At 31.9% G+C, this 18,685-nt stretch overlaps 1 protein-coding gene across 1 annotated transcript; it reads left to right on the top strand.

The window, feature by feature from the left end:
• The first annotated feature begins 2,593 nt into the window (after positions 1-2,593).
• On the top strand, positions 2,594-18,534 carry LOC132735991 (ATP-binding cassette sub-family F member 2-like). Its single transcript, XM_060723039.1, has 14 exons — positions 2,594-2,739; positions 4,668-4,836; positions 6,792-7,001; positions 7,416-7,604; positions 9,126-9,393; positions 10,220-10,322; positions 10,648-10,743; positions 12,310-12,429; positions 12,685-12,774; positions 14,584-14,694; positions 15,246-15,308; positions 15,893-16,021; positions 16,743-16,946; positions 17,305-18,534. The coding sequence occupies exons 2-14, from the start codon at positions 4,686-4,688 to the stop codon at positions 17,434-17,436; spliced, it is 1,866 nt and encodes a 621-aa protein (XP_060579022.1). The 5' UTR covers positions 2,594-2,739; positions 4,668-4,685; the 3' UTR covers positions 17,437-18,534.
• The last annotated feature ends 151 nt before the right edge of the window (positions 18,535-18,685 follow it).

Here is an 18,685-nt window from a genome sequence, read left to right as displayed (position 1 = left end):
AGGCAAATTGAAACTGCTTGCACTTTACTATTTAATGCAGCAGTATTCTATCGAAGATGCAGAATGTAAATTTATATGTCTCCAATTCTCCGTATGGGCTGGCACCAATAAAAAGGCATAAATTTCAAAAATCTTCTGAAGAAAATTTGCCATTTCAAGTACATAATTATGCTCCATTTAAAAGTCAGCTGATGGAATGTTTGTGGTTCTACTCAGGTTCCCGGCTTGTGCCTAAAATAATTCACAAAGCCGGGGCTCTTGAGGTCTTCCTTCACCAGTGAAGCTGGAAAGTCACCAAATGACCTTTACAGTGCCAGTGAGACATACAATCCATGAAACAAACAAATCCATTCAAAACATTTAAATACTTGTTACCAAAGGGGTACATATTTGATGGTACCCAAGTCAGATGGGAATGGACTTGACTTAGGATAAATGTTTTCTACCATCAAATAAATATTTTGTGAACATTCAATGAGTCATACCCCTTTTAAATTCCTGTTAAATCTAGTCACAGATTTTAGAAACAAAATGCTCTGTATAAATTAATAAAATAAAGTTGGTGCTGTTATAGAGAGAAGATTGTGGAAAACAGATTTATTTGACTAAGATATTGCTTAATAAAATTCCCTGAATTTCTAGTGGGGATATCATTATTATAAATAACCAAGCAGATACCTATCAACATGCTACAAAATTATTTTTGGAGAAAAGGTAACTTTAAATTTGCATTGCTATGCATGAATATAATGTCTTGTTGTTAAGTGTCTGTATTTATTTGTGAATTGATAAGAGAGAAATGGGTTCCATAAAGAAAGCCCAAAATTGAAAATGCCTAATGATGACTGGGTTAGTCTGCCCCCCTTGTATGACTGCGGTGCTGGTGTGCAGTTGCCTCATGATCTATCCTGAATAAGTATTATACAGTATGTTTAAATATTATAAGTCTATGTTTAAACTGAATTGCACCAGTCAGCAACCATGACCCCGCCAAGGAACGCGGGTAAAATGAGCAAAGTGTTTTCCTTTTCAGTCTGTCCATTCATTGCTAGTTAACCAGATCGATTATAAGTCCAACTCTGTCCAAGTCTTATTAGACTTTTGAAAGGACTGAGATCAAGATATTTTTTGAATGGGCAAAGTCTTTTCCCGTAACACTTTGACAGTCTGAGAAAAAGAAAAAAACAGTCTGTAAAATCAGGGTCAAACTGTTTACACTGAAATAATAAGGTAAGTTACCAGACCAATCTGGTTGTTTAGTTTTGGTACTCAACTAGCTAAGCGGAGTGTGGAGAATTTAGAAGAGATCTAATCTTGATGTCCATTTAAGGCAGTGCCTATACAAGAGACTTGACAATCTAAAAATCAGTGTTTCTGCAACGCTATGGATAAGGGTCTCCTAGAAAGCCCCATGGATAAGGGATACTCAGATTCTTTTAAGCCAATCCAAATATTTTAGAATTATAGACTGTTAATTTTATACAGATGTGCCAGAGTCTTATCTTTTTTTTCTGGACAAGAGAATCACAATTTCGTCAAATGTTAACATGTTAAAGATGACAGTTGCAAGTGAAAAATAGGATAGTTTTGATAAAGAATCCAGAAAAAGTATCAAAGTAGTGAACGGAACATATTCTCTTCTGCATAACGTTTGTAAACAAGCAATCCCAAGGGAACCTATGCTTGAATCCGACCGATTATTAATATTACAGTTTTAATATGGTAATAGGATAATTCTTTATATATATAATTGACACAATGGAACGATTTTACACCTATCCCGATTTAGATTTTATATATTTTGCACTATAAATGAAGAAAATTAAAAAACAAACAAGCAATGTTTTAATGACACACGTTTGCAAACAATTTATTTTAAAATATATACAAAAAGACATGGCGAAATAGATTATTTACAACATATTCTTATAAAACAAATACATTATTGACAAACACATACATACCATTGAATGTATACACTTAGATAATTATTGACCACGATTTAATTTGGATAAAGTTGACTTTAAATATGTATATTCAGCGTATATCCTACGCTTACCAATATAGATCTAAAGGTATTCTATTATTGTTTTAATTATTTTTTTTAATATTAAAAAATTGTCAGCGTATAGAAATACATAAATGAATTACGATAGAAATATTTTACATGGATAGTCAAAACAATGGTAATATAAGCTTATCAGAAAATGTTAAAATCGCGTCGGACAGGTCTTTACTGCATGCATTTTGAATATCATAAAATTTAAAAAAATGTCAAATATTGTAAATACATCCTGAAATAACAAATAATTATATATAAAAAGGAATATATGTTCTGGTCCGAAGTGTCCCCATCATGGTCCGAAATGACCATCGTATGGTCCGATATGTCCCAAAATCTGGTCCGAAATGACCCAAAAATCTGGTCCGAAATGTCTGGTCCGAAACGTCCGTGGTCCGAAATGTCCGTAATTCATTTATTATGTGTCGTTTCTTCAAATAAATTGGTCATCCAAAATTTTAAACGTTTAAACGGTTTGTTTAAATGTTTTTCCAAAAAAAATTTCAGCTCGATTAAATGTTTACATTCTATTAGTAATCGAGTATATGCAGGAAATTTTACAGGGAACCAGAAAAAGAATTTCTTTCGCAACTTCCGGAGGAAAATTTATTTTTAGAAAGACACATGTTCCCGCTGACATCCTGACAATTAAACTCTAAATTATTTAAAGATCAGAGGTAAATATGTTATTACATTGTTATAGACGCAATAAATGATTTATATGGAACAGATTCTTGGCATTTATTGATCTTGTTTTATTGACATATTTCTCAATCTCCGTATTTTGTTTTACTCACACGCACTCCAGACGTGACAAAAGAGGATAGAAACGGCGGTTTTCGTCATGAAAAAAAAATTATTGATTGTAGATCTAATGTGTGAAACTTGTTTAGTTTATATTACAAACATTCATTTCTGTTTTGGATTATCATTGTGAGATTTGAAAATGTAGTAAATTGATGTCATATGATTATGTAAATTAACATTTTTTCTTCTTCATTAAATCACGGAAACATGTCTGACTAATCAGTAATGTAGGAGGGATTGACTACAGTTGTTATGATTTTTTATTTAAGACAAGTATATGATGTTATAATTGTGTAATTGAATCAAACATTTAAACATATGATTGTTAACAGGTTGTAAAAATTTAAATAATCATATTCACACCCAAATAAAATTAAATACACTAAATCACATATTTTTTACAATATCTAAATTATCTTCCTGTATATTTTAAATACTGTACCACCTAAACAAAGTTCAATTCAAAGACTTTACATAACACCACAAAAATAATGTATGAAAAAATTGAAACTCTTACTGGTACTTTTTTGAGGACCTGAATGAGGTATACAAAACCGGCGGCACGAAATACCCAAATATACCCAAATATAGCAATATTTATTTTTGTTTGTATAAAATATAGATAATAATGAGAAATAAATAAATATTTATAAAATAATATGACTTAGCCTGCTATAACTTTAATTCATTCCGTTGAAATGGGCAGTTAAGATGTTGCAAGAAAATAAAGTTGTACGTGACATTTGCTTATCTACAATATAGGTTCTTTATACTTTGTACTTGCAAATTTAATTCAAGATATGATATTTGTTGTCTACACTTACATTTTAAGGTGTAATTTTGTTGAAATTTCATATCATACAGAAGAAGAATGTCCATGTTATTAAAAAAATAGCTTTAATAAAGTACATATACTGTATTTTGGTTCAAAACACAATAATAAGAAAATGTATATTTGGGTACAAATGATTATATCTTAGTGAAAGTGTATATTGTATTCATGATTAAAACAGCACTTTTTTAGTATAAAACATTTATTTTTAGTATAAATGGGCAATATTTGGGTATATTTAGGCAATATTTTGGTATATTTAGGCAATATTTGGGTATTTCGTGCTGCCCATACAAAACATGGTCTCTTTACCCCACAACATTAGTCGTAGATAAAGTTGACACTTGTTTTTAAGTAAAAAATGACTGGAAAATCAGCATTAATCTGTTTTAGAACTTATATTTTATCTATTTTTTGTTGATTTTTAAGCAATTTTTCAAAAATCTTTCCCTAGTCTGTGGCCTGTGGTCAATACAATTCTAACTACCTTTTTGTAATTCTGTGAAAAGAACATTTTTAGGCGTTCTTTGTGTATACGAAAAAGTTAGGTTTATTTGAAAAACATTGAAAAGTTTACCACATTGAAAAAAAACCATTTCATTTTGTCCTGAACCTACATTAGTAGGTGACCATGTGCTTGTTTGTTCAAAAACATAGTGTAAAGTTAACAATTGTGTTTATCAAGTGTCAGAGTTATATCTCCAACCAGTAGTTTGGTTTGCTTGATTTCTAATAAAAAGAATGATACCTTTTTTACAAAAAAAACTGTTGTTTAAAGATTTCTGATTTGTTCTTTTTATCCCAGGTGTTTTACTTGAAAATATTGCTAATCTACAGTTTATGTTTGTGTTAATTATTATATAGTTTGCAACAAACCTGTTTGTAGACTAGTACCCTTTCATCTCTGAATCTGATACATAAACCATGTTAATTAAAATTACAGTCTTTGTGTTTCTCTCCCTTCAGTCAGGTTTAAAAGTTAAGATGCCTTCAGATGCCAAGAAAAAGCGAGAACAGAAGAAAAAAGAAGCAGCAAAGCGTGGCAAAAAACAGCAACCAACTGAAGATGTAGCTAATGGGGATGCAGAAACAAATGGCAAAGAACAGAATGGTGTAAGCAATGGTGCTACGGATGGTAAGTTATCTTATAAAATAATAATATCATCTGTGAATATTGTCAGTTTAACCCAAACTTACTAATTATCTTAGATCTTGTCCTTCTAATAAGGATAAGACCATTGATCATTTTGGTAAAAAATTCAAAATAAAAAAATATAACCTTTAAAACAGCACGCCTCCAAATTCATGCTTATTTTTATGGAAAATTTTAAAAATCTGTTTATAAGTATATTATTGTGAAATAACAAAAGGAAGCAATTTACACTTTATCAATAACACTTGTAATGTCAGGGCCTAAAACCTATCTTTGTAGAGGCCGAATATAGGCTGCTTCCCCAACCAAACTAGCCTATTTTTTTCCCCAGTTTGGTCCTCAAAATTTCCCATAGAATTTAGAAAAAAATTAAATGATGGTGTTGAATTAAGGTCTTTTACCGCCTTATTTGTATTTCCCAGTGCTTTTTGCTTGTCTATTTTGAAGAACTTGTTAAAAGTTTGTGTTAAATTTGAGACCCCTTTACCCATAGTATGCCATAATCTCGCATTTTTTCCCCCAAGAAAAAGGCTGAGGCCCCTTCCCCAAAGTTGGTGTTTTGGCCATGAATGTACGTAAACTACCAAAATAGGTCAAAATATCAATGTGTTCGTAACGCAGTAGAAATATAGTTGTAAATACTGAAAAAATCAGTCATAAACGGTAATAAACCCCACATAACATGAATTATGACTTGAATCTCTAATCAGCAAATCTTATTACCTTTCCTTAAATCTTTGTACATGTTTCTCAAATTTGATTTTTAACATATTTCGGCTCATCTGGAGGCATGTAGCTGTAATACCGGATCTTAGTCTGCAGGGGTTTCATGGGTATATACTAAACTTTCAGTGACTTTCCTACTTATATAACAGACTCCGAAAAAAGGCCTCTTCCCAATAGAAATTTTCTTTAAAATCATGCAGTTTTCCCAAAAATCTGAACTTAAACCAGCTTTTTTACTTCCCAAATCAGCAGTTTTAGGGATATTTTTTCCCAAAATCAAGAGGCTAAGGCCTCTTCCCAATTAAGTGAGAAAAATCACTGACTTTGCGTCCACCAGGCTGTTCATTTAACCCTCCTGTTTAAAGCAAACACATTAACCTGTCCCTTTATATAAAAGTTTTTAATTGATAATTCATTACTGTTCAATTTCAGTTGGATTTATTTAAGACTAAATCTTAATAACTGTTAATTTGATTATAATTTATGGATTGAAATTTTAAGGTAGAAATCACTTTAATATTGAAAAATTTACAAAATATCCGGTGATGATAAGGACTGCTTATTACATTACTAGACATGTGGTCTATAAATGTAACAGATTGGTTACCATGGTAATCAGTTGAAGACTTGCAGTGGGCCATCTGAGGATATTAAATTTCTTTTGCAGATATAGATAAATTGCCTTAACCCTTATCTTACTGGAAGTTGAACCTGAACTGATTTGCTTTTGCCACTTAAGTCTTATGTAGAGCCAGGTCAACCTGCACATCTGTGAAGTTTGACCCAGACTCTATACTGTTGGTTGACTAACTTCAAATTTTCATCTACTGTGACTACATAATCCCCAAAACTGAATATGGACAGTTCTAAAGATAAAAGCTGGACAAGTCCATTTAAGAAATTCAGCTGGATAATTTTCCATTTGAATGCCTAGATTCACTTTGATAGTGTAGATTTTTCTTAATCATCCTGTTTTCCACTCTCCTATCAGGAACTTACATAAGTGATCTTAAATAAGTACAGCTATTTTTTCTCTCGACATTGTAACATGGAAAGATGATAATAGTAAAACATGATGGAAAAGCATTGTTACATGCACATTATCTAATTCACTTAGTCAATGACATACTAACTTTAGATGAAATACATGTATATTTTATATCACTTTCGCAATGATGCAGGTACATTAATGTTGAATATTTTATATTTAGATGTTAATGGTATAACAGAACAGTTGGATGAACTTCAACTAGCTGCCAAGTTTAGGTCAGTAGCAGGTGTTTTAGCCTCACACTATGACAGTCGTGACCTTCATCTTGATAGCATAACTATACGTTTCCATGGTGCGGAGCTTTTAGTAGATAGTAGACTAGAGTTAAATTGTGGGAGACGATATGGATTAATTGGTCTCAATGGTTGCGGTAAGTAAATTTTGAGCTATATACCTGTTGAGGATAAATTTTCAATAAAATAATCATAAAACATTGTAACAGAAAGATACAAATGTACAGAAAATATCCTGGCAAACACATGACCTCACACCAAAACTACTTACAAACTAAAATGACAAACCTACAGATCACTGAGCTAAAGAATTAATTTCTTGATGCAGTTGTCAGAGGTCGCACCTGTCCTATAGTTATGATAATAGTTGTCCAAACTACCATAACAATTGAGAAAAACACAATTTCTATAGGATACAAAAATGACAAAACTGAAAATGTTGCAGGTTCTGTTTTATTGGGCCTGTTCATGGTTGGTCGATCAACAATTCAAGTAAAAGTTATGGTATTAAAAGTTGGACATAAAACACTATTGGCATATATTATTTTCAGGGAAGTCTACGTTGTTAGCAGCGTTAGCACAGAAAGAATTACCTATACCAGATCATATAGATACGTTTTTGTTACGTCGAGAAATGCCACCTAGTGATAAAACTGCTATGGAATGTGTAATGGAAGTGGATGAACTTAGAATACGATTAGAGAGAGAGGCTGAAGTACTTGCCACTAAAGATGATAATGGTAACTGACTTGATGATATATACATGTTGTTTCACCAGATTCTATACTGTTTTGAAACATTTATTTTCTTCGATTTTGAAATTTCATAAAAACAATGTGTAAAGTTCAAAATTTTGTGTAAAACACTAAAATTTCACCTTAAGGGTATGAGCCATGTTCCCAAACTTTATCAAAGAACCCCTTTGGTTTATAACAGAAATAAAATTACTGTTTTCTTGGTAAAACCATGGTAAACATGCTGTGTGTCATGAAATGATACACCACAAAAATAATTCATAAATAACACATGGGTTTGTGGGTAACAGTAAAATAATCATCCCGAGGAAAATAACAGTATTTTTACGAGGGATGATATTTTTACTGTAACTCACAAACCCATATGTTATTTATTTTATTACCCTGAACAAACATACTCTGATTATCTGAAATTGTCAACTAAATCTTATTGTAACAAAAATAAACCAAGAGCAACAATAACTAAACTGTCCTTACCTTTTACGTTTTAAATGTATTTAGGCCTACTTGAGACGTTTTCTTTTATTCTTAAAGCAAGTGATGATATCTACTAGTCATAAACATACAGTAAGCTAGGTTTTATTTAGAAAACAAAACACTAACCCATTTATACAGTTATGATCTGTGAAATCTGATCCTTCTGTATCCAGAATATTCTTCGCATGGTTTTTGACAAAAAAACAATGATATCCTATGTCTGTCCACCATATCTGTAACGTTTCACTGATTAAAATTGTTAAATAATCCTTTGTTGCGCATGTTCCAGTTTGACTCATACTTATTCACATTGCAATTATGTCTGTTGGAAACAGATGTTCACTTTTTGACTATTCAACAAAAAGATATTTTATAAGCGAAAAGCACTTCAGGGTGCAAACAACTAACTTTGAGGGTGTCATAGTTACTCTGTTGATGTCCTATAGTGGTGAAGTCGAAAATAAGAAAGAATCGAGAAAAAAATGGTGGCTATTTTATCTCATTTAATTCAGAAAATAGACCACGTGATCAGATTTTATACTGTTAGAAAGTATTGTTACCTATGTAACCGTTCAAAATTCTTAGTCACGTGGTACACCTGCATTAACAGTAAGAATAACTCCCAGAGGCCTATAATGGGCTATGGGAAATTAACATTACAAAAAAAGTGAGGGGTAATAATACACTATGATACCTGTAATATGTGCTGATACAGATATCAACAGTCAATACATGTGTGTTCAAAAGGTATAGTAGATAATTATCAGTACCAAGGAAAGACACACATTTTGTTCAAATATAATATCAGATATTATTACATGGTTTGTAGTAGTAAAGATCTTAAAGACTACTAAACATCTTGATGTATGTGATAAAAGCAGATGCTTGTCTATAACACCAAAAGAGAAATATTTCTGGTTATTAAGAGACCAATTACAACAAGTTAAGACAGTAAAATTTGTTGAACCTATTCTTGTCCGTTACAGACCAGTGGGGATAAATTATGATAATTTGTTGAACCTATTCCAGAATCTCACGAACGTTTGATGGATGTTTATGAGCATTTAGAAGAACTTGATGCCGACAAGGCAGAACAAAAAGCTGCTTTTATTCTCACTGGTCTTGGATTTACTGTTAAGATGCAGCACACAGCAGTCAAACATTTTTCCGGAGGATGGCGTATGAGGATAGCTTTAGCTAGGGCTTTGTTTATGAAGCCTGCTCTACTGTTGTTAGATGAACCAACCAACCATCTAGATCTTAACGCCTGTGTATGGTTAGAAGAGGAACTAAAGAAGTAAGAATTTTCCTCTAAATGTTATACAGTTAGAGTATTGAGGTGTTTCTATGTCACCACAGCACTATTTTTAGCATAATTGGATTATTTATAGTGTTGCATCATGATTTGTGGTGACAGGAAAAATGCAATAAAAGAGATATTCAAGTTTGTATGAATTTTGTTAACACACTCATGATAATTTGATTTTCTGTTAAACTGTAAAAAAAACTATTCACATGCTTACTCAGTGTGAAACCTGATGAGTATAACTTTGAATAACAAATAGATCTACTGTGATAGAAAAACAGCATGACTCAGTCTGTTCATATTATGATTCCAGCAATGACCGTCTGCTAGGACAGACTTAATATTATTATATAGACACATACAATGTTATAGTATACAGTTATTTCATATGTGATTTGGGAACCGTCATACTGTTTGCCCGAGGTGGAGGGGGTAGTGTTTTGAACTGTTGCCCGAGGCCGTAGGCCGAGACTAACAGTTCAAAACACTATCCCCGACACCTGATCAATTAGTGTTTTAACAGTACTTGCAGAAGAAAAAAGGAACAAGTAAATAATTTTGCAAATATGTTAATAATCAAACTTAATATTTTTACTATGTCACATCACGTCTGATTTATGATCAAGATCGATGGACGCTTCAAGTGGGAATCCTCTATGACGTCAATGACATCAGAGCACGCAAGGGAAACAGTCGAAACTATTGACCGGTCAACAGTTCGCGAACGTTGACGTTTTTAGGATATCAGAAAACAGATAAAAATACCAAATTACATTTATATAAGGTATCAGGTAATAAAATATAATTCTCTTTGCAGCTACAAGAGGATATTGGTGGTGATATCACATTCCCAGGATTTCCTCAATGGTGTCTGTACAAATATCATACATATGAACAAACAGAAAATAAAAATATTTGGTGTAAGTTCTCATTTATTTATTCTTGTAATACAATGGGTTTTTATCTGTCAGTGACTTTGGATTAATTCATGCAGTAAAGATATCCAGCTAACTTACAGAAGGTTTGTGGTTTACTTAGGTGTCTTCTTGTTAAGGATTAGTTATCATGCCTGGGTCTCTAACCAGGGACTCGGGTTCAAGTCAAACACAAGTTTTACCCATAATTCCTCATATGATCACAAGTTCTAGGAACCAGCCCTAGAAATGATTTATATGAGTTGCTAGATCCTGTCAATTTAACTTAACAAATATTTATTTTACTAGATAACTTGTAATTATTTTACAGGGTAACTTTGACAGTTATATACAGACCAGGTTTGAGTTAGAGGAGAATCAAATGAAGCAGTACCGCTGGGAACAGGATCAGATTGCTCATATGAAGGTATGTCACCGTGTTTTATACCTGTACATATAACACAGTTAGCTCAATTTTTAGCTTGGATATTCTATAAGAATAAGTAGTGCTATCCTAGTCACCTGAGTGTTGGCAAAACCACTTATGTTTTTGTAACACCTCAAATATTTTCAAAGTCCACTGAAATATGGCTTTAAAACTTTGCCCACTTGTTCACCATCAGTACTCAAACCTGTAGATAGGAGGAAGTAACTCTGTCAAGCATTTTGACAGAATTATGCCCCTTTTTCGACTTTTTAATACATGTGATTATATACAAGTTTAAAATTTAAGCATTATGCTTTATTAACTATTATGCTACTAGTATAGAGTCCATACCATACTTTATACTGTTTACTTCCAAGGCAGTTTTTAACACTTTGATATTTAAAACCGTTTAAATAAGATTGAACAATTTCATATTCAAAGCAAGGCAGTCCATTAAATAAATTGTGCAGTGAATTTCATTTAACATTAAACATTATGTTATGTTGATGACACAGTACATAGCAAATGCTCATTTCAAAATACTCAACAAGGTTAAATGATGAGCAACTAAGAAAAGGCCAAGGCTTGAGACTCTCTGTTTACAGATTGAAGTTTCGCCTTATGATAGCTGTTTTATAGTTTTCAATCTGAAACCTTATACGATCTGTTAATTCTAGTAAACTTTATGTCTCCCTTGCCTTGCTGTATTATACTGTTTTAAATGTTGATATAGACAAAAATGGTGCTTTCTGTTAGTTTAATAATTTTATGGTAATTTTGAATGTTAAGTGTATGAAATTAAGCCCTACACCACTGATTTTATATAAACTGACATGATTTTGATTTTAATTAAAAGTTATTGATTGCATATTTTAGGAAAGCTTATATTTCATTGGTTACATGGTAGTCCCTGGTTATCGGAGCACAACATGCCTGAGGCCAACCTCAGTGATTTTTTCACCTTATAAAACAGAGGCATATAAAAGGCATCTTCCCAATGGAAATTTTATTTGAAATCATACAGTTTACCCAAAAATCTGAACTTACACTATCTTTTTAACTTCCAAATTAGCAATTTTAGTGATATTTCTTCTCAAAATCAAGAGGCTTAGGTGTCTTTCCAAACCAATGTAAGCAAATGATTTTCAAACAGTAGTCTGAGTAGGGAGATAAAGGAGAAATGATGACTAAAAAGGCCGAGGTTTAGTGCTCGCTCTCTGCTTGCAGATTGTAGCTTGCATGATGCTCGAAAATAGGAAGCGATACACATAAATATCTGATCTCCTTTATTGTACATGCTTGTTTAGTGTGATATAGATTATATCACATCAAGAAGTGAGATATAGCTCATAGTCTCATCATCATAGGTCACAGTTGAAATTGAAAGGATAGAAATACATGTGTATTCTGTATTTACGAAAAATCAACAAATTTTGAACAAATCTTGATAAAACTTTTGATGGAAAACTATGATTTCCAAATGAATGCTAAATATTCAGTGAAAAATGCTGTAAATGTTTAATTACAACAGGAGCAACAAGAATACTTATTTTGTTCTTCTTTCAGAATTATATAGCAAGATTTGGTCACGGTAGTGCTAAGTTGGCACGACAAGCTCAGAGTAAAGAAAAAACTTTGAAGAAGATGGTAGAAGGAGGACTAGCAGAGAAAGTGACGTCAGACAAGGTTTGTTAACTTTCATTCTTCAAATTAATATGTCACATATAATTATCCTATGTTGTGTCATTTTATTTAAATTTTTAGAATTATAGGTAGACAAATGTACAGATTATTATGTTTCAAAGATGTTAAGTTTTCAAAAAAAAAAAAAAAAATCTTACAAAGGGTACACTTGTGTCAGTCTTTATTGGTCATTTATTTTGGACACTATAAGTTTTATCTTTTAAGTGACAATAAACAGGGTGAAATGTTTTATTTCAGACTTTATCATTCTATTTCCCAAGTTGTGGAAATATCCCACCTCCTGTGATAATGGTTCAGCATGTCAGCTTCAGATATAATGAGCAAACTGTAAGTATACCTTGATTTCTGCGTTTGCGATCAGCATGGATCCAGACCAGCCTGCGCATCCGGGCAGTCTGATCATGATTCATGCTGTTTGCTATTATTTTCTCTATTTGTAAAGGTCGGATGTGCAGGCTGGTCTGGATCCATGCTGGTCGCAAACACACTATGTTGGATTTGTCATGACGCGGCTCATATATATAATAATTCTCATTCATAATTTAAAATATATGTATGTAGACTGTAGCCCATGTTGTCCATTGTTGTCCAATGAAGTGGCTTAAATTTGAAAACTTTAGACAGTCTAATGTTAAACATACATTCATTTCAAAAGTGGGTCTGTTTTGAATGATAGACAGCACAAAAGTCTATTCTAAGTAGATCAAGGACTAAGTTAGTTAGATGTTAATAAGAAAAATATATATTTAAACAGCAGCAATCGCTCCATTTGAGTTGTTTAAATTGTTTGTTTCCTTGTAAGCATCTAATTGTTATGTATTGATTTCTTATTAGAAATTAAAGCCCTTGCTCAATTTTTCTAAGTATTGAAACTCTTTGCCCTGTTGGTGACAACAGATTCTACACATTGTGTCTGCAGTTTTGGCTTTTTTGCTATGTACATATTTGGAAAAAATTCTCCTTAATCGATATGTGGCCGAGTGGTTAAGGTTGTTAACTTCAAACTACTTGCCTCTCACTGCTGTGGGTTCGAATCCTGAGAGGGACTTTGGATTCTTTCATGTATGGAAGCTATCCAGCTAGCTTACAGAATGTCGGTGGTTCTACTCAGGTGCCCATTTGTGCCTGAAATAATGCACAGAAAGGCACCCGAGTTCTGCCTCCACCAGTAAAGCTGGAACATGGCCATATGACCTATACTGTGTCGGCGTGACGTAAAACACAATCAAACAAATAAACTCTTTAATTGTTAAATGGATTTGTGCAGATGGAAATGTGTCCAAGATATTGAGGATGGTATAAGTGTTCAAGTGAAAGTCTATTGATTCCTTATAAGAAATCATAGTAGTTCTCTTCTCAGAAATGTAAGGTTGAATATGTAACGAATTGATTTGATTTCTAAGAAATAAAAGGCCTGCTTGATTAGCTTTTATGGGTAACTTAGGCTTACATTTAGAGTATTGATTTTACTGTGATAGTTTACTATTTATATCTAGTCATGATAGTGGTGGAATTTTGTTTTTATTTCACAAAACTTGACAAGAAAAGTAATTATAACTAAGTTTGTGAAACGCTTTTATTTCAACATGTACTTAAACATGTTTGATATATAAAAAATATTCCAGCACACTACACGCTATGATTTTATTATATAGATTCAGCCTTGAGAGTGAAATATTTTATTTTATGAACAGAACAAAAAAAGAAATGTAAACACAACATATAACATCAAAACATAATTAATATCTAGTTCCTAGAAAAGTTTTGATAGATCTTTTATATACCAGGGCTCTCTGTGTATTGATGCAGAACAGAACTTGTACTTATAGGAGGGGAAGCAAATTTCAACTGGATATTGTTTAAGTGTATCATGTTTTTGGCAAGTATAGGTAGGCAAAAATGTAAAAAAGATGGAGTGGAATATTCTTTAAAAATAGGGAAAAACTACATATTTTTTGAGGGAGAGGGGAAAGGTATTGAATTTCCAACCAAACTTTGTGAATTGAGGGCCCTGTTAGATCTATATACATGTATATTGACTAAGAACATCTTTCATTTTCTTTACAGCTAATTATTCAGGGGTAATGTTTCAAATGATATATAATGTATACAATTGTATTGCTTTGTTTTTTTCAGCCTTACATTTACAAGGATTTAGATTTTGGAGTAGATTTAGATACAAGAGTTGCACTAGTAGGACCAAACGGAGCTGGTAAATCAACACTACTCAAGCTGATTGTAGGCGATGTAAGAATTTATTTTACAAATACAAGCAAATGTTGTCTATATTGATTTTGTTTTATAGACTAACTCATGTTTGAACTTTGGACTTTGAGTTGTTTTTCAAGGGATGATATCAAACAGTTCAAAATGAGGCAGTGCAAAGTCTTGTCTGACTGCTTGGACACAAGTTTAAAAAAGTTTATAAATATATTGTGATGCAGTTTTTTCACATTATAACAATAGTGAGACAGAATGGGCCATCATGATAATAGTATTACTAATATATCACAGTTTGATAAAATATGGACTGATTTGACTGTATGAAATATGGAGATTTGACTGTTTATAACTTTTCCTCCTTGCAACACAATTTCTGCTCTCTATGGGCCCTGCCACCATTCCCCTTAGATAGAAAATAAGACAATGATTTCATTTTGTTAAATGATAAATCTGTTGTGAGAAACAGGTATATACTGGCATTTACAAAAGAAAATTAGAAGGAATAATTGCATGAGATTTTTAATTTGTATGTTTTTAATGAAATAAGAAACAATTTTGTCCTTGTTATTTTACAGTTGATACCAACTGATGGATTGGTACGAAGACATTCACATTTAAAGATTGGCAGATATCACCAGGTACTTTTATATAATGAGTAGTATTGTTGGTTCAGGTTTTATTGTTACCTGAACAAAAACATAACAATATGTTGTAGTTAGTTTTTATTTGAAATCTAAATTTTCTCTAAAATTGATGTATGTACATATTTGTTTCTAATTGATTGAATACATTAAAATTAGCACTACTGTCCTTATATCTATGATTCTATTAGAACTGTTGACAAATGTATTTACTTAGGGAAAAAAGGAGGTTTGCGTAGTAAACATAAATTTTTCAGATAAATGTGCTGATGTTATTCATGATTTAGCATAGAACCTGAACATATAGCTTGCTGGAACTGAGATTCATTAGTTTTTGCCAACAGTATAGAGTCTGGTCAGACTATTTTCATGTAGCAGTTTGACCAGAATCAATACTGTTGGCTGATCAATTTCAAAAATTTTATCCAGATATTCCCATTATGTATATATTATGTTAAGTTCCAAAAGTGGAAAGGGAATAAGTCCAGTTAAGAAACTAGGAAGGTCCAAGGCTAAAACATAATTATTTACACTGTCAGAGTAAACAGATCATACTTCATTGTCATTATATTATATTTTAGCATTTACACGAGATATTAGACATGGACATGAATGCTCTTGAATGGATGATGAAACAGTTTCCAGATATCAAGGAACGAGAGGAAATGAGAAAAATCATTGGGCGTTATGGGTTGACTGGACAACAACAGGTACAACAATAATGTTACTGATGATTATTTGTAAAAAAAGATTTATAATCAGTTTGTTCTTCTCATGTTGGCCTTCTCTTTTATAAAGTATGTCTTTGTGACATTAATTTACATTTGAATTTGTAATTTGGTAGGTAATCCTGTGAATTCTTAAATTTTGTTATTGAAAATGTAGGTTTAAATTTCATTATGTTATTTATCACAAAAAGACTTTTGAGATGTTGACAAGATTTAGCTAATATGATCAATGTTGATGCTTGAAAAGTATTTCACTTTTCGATGTCTGCAGGTTTATATAGTCCAAATTGTAATGGCTCATTTCCAAATAAATAAAGACAAATTGATACATTGAAACCTAGTATATTTGATATAACATCAACTTGAAAAACATTTCATACTGATATTAACTTTCTTAATGTTTTTATTTACTATCTTTAGTATCTAATATTAAACAGCACTAAAGTGGACATGCAGACATCAGTACAGCACTTTTTATTTAGTCATCAAACTTGTAACTGTTTAACTGTATCAGGCCAATAATTATTTAATTACTCGAGAAAGAGCCCAAGGATATTAAAGTAGTATACTAGCAGCAAGCTTCTACTGCAATCAGTCAATAAGACAATATTTATATGGTAACCCAGTCACAAAACATAAAATGTAAGTCAGTCTTCCAACAGATACAAATCATGTTTATATTCTTATGCTTATATGTGAACAGGTCGTACCTCTACGTAATTTATCTGATGGTCAGCGATGTCGTGTGATATTTGCCTGGTTGTCATGGCAAGCACCACATCTGTTACTTCTTGACGAACCTACCAATCATCTTGATATAGAGACTATAGATTCTCTAGCTGATGCTATCAATGACTTTGAAGGTGGAATGATTCTAGTTAGTCACGACTTCAGACTTATATCACAGGTATGTATTAAATACATTGGTATATTCCTATTGGTAATCAAACCCATCCCTTTTAAAAATAAAAAGTATACATTTATTCAACTTTTTAGTTTAAGCTGTTTAATGAATTGTGGACTTCATATTCCATACATAACTTCTACCTCTGAGAAATTGGTAATAACTGGTTAGTTACCCAGGAAACCTTGCTAGGTGGATCAACTGGCAAGATATGACCAAAAATATATGAAAATTGGCATTAAAAAAACCCCAGAAAAACAAAAATTGGTAATTACTGGGTAGCTAGCCAGGAAAGCTGTGTCAAAAAACGCCAGATAAACACAAATTATAATTAAATATTTTTTATTGAAACATTAAACAGGTTACTGAAGAAATTTGGATATGTGCAAATGAGACGATCACGAAATATGAAGGTGATATCTACAAGTACAAAGAGAAGCTTGTTAAGATTGTACAGAAGGAGAACGAGAGACTTCTACAACAAAAGAAATGATGATAGCTCTATATTAGGCCTTGACATTCACTTAAATTATTTATTATAATACGTCTGCTCCACATTTACCACAGAGATGACAAAACTGAACAAAAATGTTTATTAAGCTTTAAGGACATCAGATATTTATAGAAAATGAAGGGACATAGTGTGAAAGAGAAATAAATGCATAACAAGCATGGTGAAAATAAAGGGACAACACTTACAGAATTTTATTGGGACAAAGAATTTTTAAGGGATTATATATAGGAACACTAGAGTAAAAGTATCAGATATAGGGGACACCTTATGTTTATGGAGTATAAAAGCACATGAGGTTTAGGGAAAATGAACATTAATTTTAGATGAAAATGTAAAATGAAAAAACTTTGTTGTCTACATAAACTTATGATGTGGACATTATTGCAACAAATCATACATTGATACACGTTTTAGGCAGTATTGATTTTTATGAAATTTTGTTGACTTACATTGTGAGTAATAATATGCATCATCTATTATTAAGATGGTAAAAATCTTGTCAGATTTGACTATTTTGTTATACAAGTTTACAAGGTCATAAAGTTTGTGACTCTTATTGTACAAAAAACGACAATTATTTTGGATAACCAATATCCTAAAGTAACAAATGTGAGCATAGTTTAAAGTAGGATAACAATAAAGAACAAACGTTCAAATCATTTATCTACATAACAACAGCTGACTGAATAAAAGCTACATGTAGTGTGTTTATTTGATTTCTTCAACTTTAGTATAACCATCATGACCACCATTAACTTTCATCTTTTGGGCAAGGGAAAAAAGTTTGACAAAATCACGTGACTCATATTTTGATAAACAATATATAAATGTACAAGCTATTAATAATTGTAATGAAAATATGGAATGTTAGAAGATTCAAACCTAGCTTTGTCTTCAATTTATATATTTACATTTAAAATTAGATGTCAGTTTACTTGCAAATGTTTTGGGGGGAATAAAAAAAGGAAAACATATACAATTCTTTTGTTCAAAATGTGTTATTTATTTAATGCATGTCTTTCAATTGTTGTTTTTAAACTTACATTGTAAATTTGAGTAAATAGTATTGTCAACCAATCTTGTTATTTTTTCTTTAATTTTACCTCAGCCGAATGTATAGAGGAAGTTAGTGTGTATTTCGATGAATAGATTTATCACGTTGTTTTAGCTGAAGAAGGGTCTTCCCACCCTTTGAGACACAGGATAATTAAGCTACATGATCATGTCC

The sequence above is a fragment of the Ruditapes philippinarum genome, unplaced genomic scaffold (genome assembly GCF_026571515.1).
Source record: "Ruditapes philippinarum isolate M1 unplaced genomic scaffold, ASM2657151v2 ctg854_1_1_1_1, whole genome shotgun sequence".
In the NCBI taxonomy this organism is placed as follows: Eukaryota; Metazoa; Mollusca; class Bivalvia; order Venerida; family Veneridae; genus Ruditapes; species Ruditapes philippinarum.
Note: the sequence above shows the minus strand (reverse complement) of the source record. Positions and strands in the feature narration are given on the sequence as shown.